The 7,154-nt window shown below is 33.6% G+C and overlaps 1 protein-coding gene across 1 annotated transcript; it reads right to left on the minus strand.

Annotated features, from left to right (window-relative positions):
• Positions 1-14: 14 nt before the first annotated feature.
• On the minus strand, positions 15-1,483 carry LOC116114666 (arogenate dehydratase/prephenate dehydratase 6, chloroplastic-like). The gene has a single exon (XM_031400806.1). It carries the CDS (start codon positions 1,344-1,346, stop codon positions 93-95), a length of 1,254 nt encoding a protein of 417 aa, XP_031256666.1. The 5' UTR covers positions 1,347-1,483; the 3' UTR covers positions 15-92.
• Positions 1,484-7,154: the final 5,671 nt, after the last annotated feature.

Consider the following 7,154-nt stretch of genomic DNA (forward strand, 5'->3'; position numbering starts at 1 on the left):
AAAAAAGAAGGAAAAATTGAAATTTAATTTTCCTTTCTTTGTGCAAATAATAACATCTTTAAACATTTCGTTTCTGAGGGCGGCCTTAATTATTAATCGCCCCTAGATGGGCACCATGGGGTCATGTCCATTGGATAACTCCCCAACACCCTCAAGAACGACGTGAACTCCTGAACCTCAGCCAACGCGTTCTGTGCCCTAACCTCCGCCATCGACGCCTCAAAATCGACATAAAACATGTATTCGAAATGCTTCGCCGTTCCTACATTCGCGTCATCCACCAACCTGATCGGATGGTTCCTGTGCGGCCTTGATTCAATCTTCGTCAAACTTATGTTCCTGAAAGCGAACGCCGACAACACCTTGAATAATACGCTTGTTCCCTTATCATGCGCGAACACGATGCTTGTCTTGAATGGCCGATCAGTACGTGGAATGATTGGCTCACGTGCCAACATCACGAACCTCGTTACGTTACTCGAATCATCTTGAATGCCGTCGGCAAGAACTTGTAATCCGTACAGATCCGCGGCGCGTGCGGAGGCAATTGCAGCGGTGTCGCGGAGATTGTTGGCCGCTATGTATTCGGCCGCGCCGGCAGTATCGTCCACGGCCTCGCGTGCGACATTGAGTCCGAGTTTGGTGAGAGTGTGCTCACACTGAGCGAGTGCTTGAGGATGAGAGATGACTCGCGTGAGATACTCCTTTCTCACACCAGGTAAAGCCAAGAGACAATGATGAACCGGAAGCTGGACTTCGCCGACAATATGCAACCGGTGGCGGAGAAGGAGGTCGTAGTTACGGTGGATAGATCCGCCTAAGGAGTTTTCGACAGGTAAAACGGCTCGGTCGGCGATCCAAAGCTCGACGGCTTGAAACGCGACTTCGAACTGGTCACAAGGAATGGCTTCACAGTTAGGATAAGCTTTACCAGCGGCGGCTTCGGAGTATGCGCCTGGGACGCCTTGGTAGGCGACTCTAAGCTGAGAACCGTGCATCGGCGCCGGAGAGAGGTCGGTGATAGTGAGAGGCTTTTGAGGCGGCAGTTGTTGAGGAGGTTGGCTGTTGTTATGATTGATAGGGACCAAGTTGAGGTCAACGGAAGTCTTGTGGCCGTTGACAGCAGCGACATGATCGGCAGATTTGCCGATGGGTCCCTCTTGAGAAACAACTTTACTGGAGAGAATAGCACAGGAGCTTTGCCAGTCAGCACGGCTTAAACCGACGGCGTTAGGGAAGTTAACGGAATCGGATCTGTAAATACAACTGACCCGGGAGAATTGACGGGTCCGGGGAAGGGAAAGTGGGTTGTTGAGATGGTGGGAAGGAGGAGTGAGAGTCTGCATAATGGATTGAATAGTAGTAATTATATTAAAAATGAGAAAAAAAGAAAAGGAAAAAGTGAGGGGAAGAGAGAGAGAGAGGGAGCAGTTGAGTTAGCTTGGTGTTCTCTTGTAGAAGGGAACGTCAAGCTGAGAGAAAAGGAGGAGATGAAAGGGGTTTATATATTAAGAGAGAGGAGTAGACAAGTCTTTGGGAGGATGGTATGTGTGCGAAGGTGGTGGTTCGGTCAATCTCACACCTACCCCCTACCTCTCCATCTCTACGCTCTTTCCTTTTTATTATTAATTATTATATACATATATGACGTCGTTTAAAGCTTTTTAACCTTAAGATTCATTCAACTTAATTACTTAAGAGTTTATTTGAGTTTATGAAAATGGATAGTATTTAAGAAATTTTTGTTAATTATTTATTTAGAAAATATAAAAGAGTTCTCTAGAATTAATTTATCAAAAATGATTTTAATAAACAAAAATAGATCAAGTCTAATTTATAAAAAGAGTGATGTTATTGGCTCTCTTATTTTTGAATAAACTTAGTGAAAAGTATGATGTTTAAGATTTTTCTTTGGTATTAGTAGTTAAGGGTTTTTCTTGTGGGTATCTTCTTACAAATTGTCTTTAATTTGGTGGCATCATTTTTGTTTCACACTTGTAACAACCACCCACGCGTGTTGATGTCAAAGGCTAAAACAAAACAAATTTAAGGTTGGGAATTTTAATAAGAATAATACTACCCCAACAATATATTTTTACAACTTTCTCTTACAATCTTAACGTGTCAACAGATTAGTATTGTCAAGTCAGTTCCCACAACACCCAAAGCACTAAAGGAACAACTCCCTATGAAGGAACAGTCGTTTCTTTGACCTAGTCAAAATTATTTTGCATCTTGGGTGTGGTGAACCTGTCGTGGCAATGTCAGATCAGTTGTTATGTTGGGGTTGTAAGAGGCGTTTGTGAGAATGTGTTGTTGGCGTAGTATTATTCTTTTAATACTGGTCTAAACTTTTTATATATAAGTCAATAAAGAAGATTATGAGGTATATAAACATGGTTAACATAGCAATTTAACTTTTTTTTATATTTAGAAGTGACTAATTAAGTTGATACAGTAGTATTGATTTCATTGAAATTGAAGTTGTTAATTAGAGTAAACAACTTTTTCCCACTCAATGGTTTAATGACATTTTTCCACTAATGGACTTTAAAAATATCACTTTATTACCTAAATTTATATTTCGTTTCCGATTCCGATATTGTTTTGACCCCACACCACTATTATTCTCTTTCTCGATCATCACTTACAAAAAACCTTCAAACCCTACTCTCGTCGATCCCGCTAATCTCCGAAAATCAAGCTATTAGGGTTTTTGTAGTCATCTCCCAAGTCAAATTCCAATCAATCACAGCCACCAAAATCTAATATTTTACCACCAAAAGACTTATCAGTCTCTTCTTTTTAAAATTTTTAATAACCTGGACCAAGTTTACTCTTTATCCATTACCAGAGTATAAATTTAGATAATAAAGTAATATTTAAAAAATTTATAGGAGAAAAAATGTTATTAAACCATTATTTGAGTTGAAAAAAATCTCTAACTCTGTTAATTATCATAGATGCATGTGATGATTCCAATTTTGTATAAAAATTCGTAGTTTTTATCTCCAATCACACTTTGTTCACGTTTAAAAGTTTCTAATATTTAATACAAGCTGCGCTATTTTGGCGTATTGCAATCAGATTCTTCAATTTTATATCCCCCAAGGTTAAATCAACTTCAATTAACATAAAATAAGTTATATTTGCTTTGTTTTTCTTCAAAAAGAGATGATGAGGCCCCAAACACAACGTGACCATTTTCTTAATGGTTGGCACCCATAAGAATGAGCCACTTGGCACATTCCGTTCCAATCAAATCAAAAGCACGATTTGGTCCATTCCTTTTATTATAATTGTTTTTATTTATTTCTTAGCTCTCAATTATTATTGCAAATAATTTATTTTGTGAGGTCCACTTTCCAATTTTTGTTTATCATTGTGATTTGTACTATAATTATTGTCACATTTACATCTCTTACCATAATGAAAATTATTTGCGTAACTATCCTGATCTAATAACATTTAATTTTGAATTTCATTTACCTTTTTTAGGATGAATTTCGGAATACTTCTCAGTTCTCAGATCTTTGGCTTTTTTTTTCCTCTGCTTCAATAAAAAAAACTATAATCGGCAGATTAATTATTCTATAACAACATTATAAATATTAATTTCATAAATATCTAGTTGCAACTAATCTTTTTTCATTTAAATTGTTGACGTATATTTGTTTTGTTTGTTTAATTGCTTTGGTGGACCATAGATGATGATATTTTTGTTGCGTTTATGTCAAAATTATGTATACAATAGCTTGGTTTACGAGTTTAATTTAATCAAACTATAGATCCCAGTTATGAGTATACAAAGGAAATAGGTTCTGTTTGGTACACTCTTTAAAATACTATTATGGTTTTCCTAATAAAATTAAACAAAAATCAACAAAAAAATGCATTTGTTTCAATATTCTCAAAATCCTATTCTACTTTATTCATCTCACAAAACATTAAGGGGGCGTTTGGTTTAGGAATGTTAGATTACTAGGAATGTTAGCTTACTGGGAAGATAGATTACCTTAGAAGATTACTGGGAATCTTTAAAAAAATGTGTTTGGTTAGTTGGTGGGTATGTTATATGAATATGTTTGGTTATGGGGAATAAATTGGTGGGTATGTTATTTAAATTACTAAATTGTCCCCCTTTTAAATATTAATATAAGATTATTTTTATTATTAATTTTTGAATAATTTCTTTTAACCCCCAATATTTCAGATTTAGCTAAAACACCCCCGTTTAAATAAAACTTTAATTTATGACAAAATCACCCCCACCTCCTGCCGCCACCGCAAACCACCGCCGGAAATCTCCGAAAGCACCCGTGAGTACCTCACTGTGACGAAGAGGCTTCGATATGGCCATGTCCGTGGCCGTTAACGGCCATATCTAGCCCAGACCTGGTCGTTAATGGCCAAGGATCTGGCCGTTAACGGCCAGTTCCATCGATCTGGCCTGATATGGCCGTTTTCGGCCATCAATATGGCTGAAAACGGCCATATCGAAGCCTCCGGAGCCTTCCACGGAATTTCGTTCTTTTTTAAGGACTCTGACGATTTTCCGACGGTGGTCCGTGGTGGTTGGCCGCTGCCGATGGTGGTGGCTGGGTGGCAGTGGCGGTGGTGGCTGGGTGAGTGGTGGTCTGTAAATTATTTTAAATATAAGGGTATTATTGTCTAAAATTTTAATTAACAAGGGCAAAATTAAAATAGAATATTTATGTAAATTTGTTTTAAAGTAGGGGTATTATTGTCCAAAATTTTTATTAATAAGGGATAAAATTGTAACAAAAAAAGATAACCATGGTAATCTCAGAATACCTAAGAAAATAGAGGTAATCAGATTACCTCTTATATTACCAATAGTAACCACTATTAGTATTTAAAGATTACCGGTATCTTATATTACTTGACAACCAAACATGGTAATCAAGTAATATAAGATGACATAACCCCAGTAATCTCACTTAACCCCCAACCAAACGCTCCTTAATAATTATCTTTCTCGTAAAGATAACTCAATTTTTTTTTTAAATACTATTCTAAAAATCATCCAATATAGAAAAGACGGAAGACGTTTAATTTGGAAATTAACCACAAATTTTGAGTGATATTATCATAATAAGTAAGGTTAATTAATAAAACTATGGCTTACAAAACAGTTGGCCTCTAATTAATTCTTATACTTAACTTAATCTAAATTAATGGGTGATTTTCTTTAAATAAGACTTAACTTACTTTTTGTTTACACAAATTTGTACCCTCCTTTAAGGGTGTATTTTGATTTTTATATTTCGTAAAAGCACTTCTTTACTTAATTCATTCAAAAAGTATAAAATTTAAAAAAAAAAAAAAGCTCATTTTCAAAAAATTTAAAATAATTTTGGTTCATCTAAACATTTTCTTGTCAATATTTTATTTAAAAACACATCAAATAGATTAAACAAAACAAATATATATATATAATTCTCACAAGAAATTCTCGAAATCTGTGTATTTTTATATTTATTTTGTATTGGGTTGGTTATATAGAAATAGAAAAGTTATATTTATGTTATATATGTGTATTTTGGTGGTTCAGTATGTGGTTTTAAGTTTGTACTGATTTGTGTGGGTTCGATAAATTGTGTTAAGTATATTGGTTAGACAAAACTTATAATTGAAATCATATTTTCCTAGGAAACAAACAGGAGGTGGGCGGTTATAATATAATAATTTTTGCATGCAAATAAGTTTGGTGGAAAAAAGCCAAGAAAAATGTTATGGGAAAACAGAAGAGAGGTTTATTGTTGTTTGTTTCCATGGGAAAATGTGTGATACCAACAAGAGTATGGGAATTGGGAACGTGAAAAATGATGATAATGTTAGCCTAAATTTGTGGAGGACGATGTTTCTTATAATATAACCAACCTCGACTATATATTAAAAATTAACTATCTTATTTCTCGGATAAATTCGATAATATATTTTGTCCTTTGCTCTTAATCTATGAAACCTCGCAATTTCAAAAGAATAGCGATTGAATGAGTTCATTCAATAGAAATAATTAATTGACGTGGTCTCTATATATAATAGTGTAAGAGTAATGCTATACTTACATCACTCTTTTATACGATTTTCATTACATAATGATGTGGCATATGTCATAACCACACAAATTTTTAATTATTTTAAATTTTTAATATTATAATAGAATTTGTGTGGTTGTAACATATGTCACATCATGATGTTTACAAAATGGTGTAAGTGTAGCATTACTCATAGTGTAAATGCCAAACAAAAATATTACTCAAACTTATACATTAATTTATATTTATTAATACACAGTAAAACCTCTCTATAATAATATGCTATACAGGAATAATTTCCATATAGTCATAAAAACTTCCGGTTTCAACTTGAGTCAGTTATAAATAAAAATTAATTTCACATTGTAATAAGTTATAATTTTTCTAGGTCATGTCTTTAGAAACTTATCTATGCATAGTAATAATTATATGCATATTGCAAAAAATATATGCTATGTTACCTAAAAGGTTTAAGTTGAAATAAAATATTTATCTAAAGTTGTCTGCGACAATGATTTATGCTTTAGAGTTGTTACCACATCTTTTATCTTATCAGTATATAACAAGCCACCAGCATTGCCACTTTTTTGTTGAAGCCAAAATATTTTTAGCTCTCAAGCATGTTTAGAGCTTCTTGTCGTGAAATTTTTGGTATTTATGTACTATCATCCTCAAGATTATCTCATTCCTCTTCTTGTCTAGTTCCAGTAATGATTTCTTTTTCAGTTAAAACATATACGACTTATTACTCATTTGGATTATTGAAAAAAATATTAATATCTATTTGATTAGTGAAGTTGTCGAATCTGATGACTCAATTTTACGGTGATTCTTTGATATCCATTTTCGTACTATCTTAATGCTACTAAAATAATAAATTAAAATCACAATATTACTAAAACATGAATTATAAAATAAGAAATCAAAACAATAATTTTTGTAACTATATTTTTATTAAATTATAATCTCCTTATAGTAATAAATTTAATTATCCTAATTTTACTTCTATAAAGAGGTTATATTATATTTATAAAAATACCATATAAATCATATGGCGAGACTGCTTGAAGTTGGAAAAAAAAAAAAAAAAAA

This window comes from Pistacia vera, unplaced genomic scaffold (genome assembly GCF_008641045.1).
Source record: "Pistacia vera cultivar Batoury unplaced genomic scaffold, PisVer_v2 Contig718, whole genome shotgun sequence".
NCBI classification, from domain to species: Eukaryota; Viridiplantae; Streptophyta; class Magnoliopsida; order Sapindales; family Anacardiaceae; genus Pistacia; species Pistacia vera.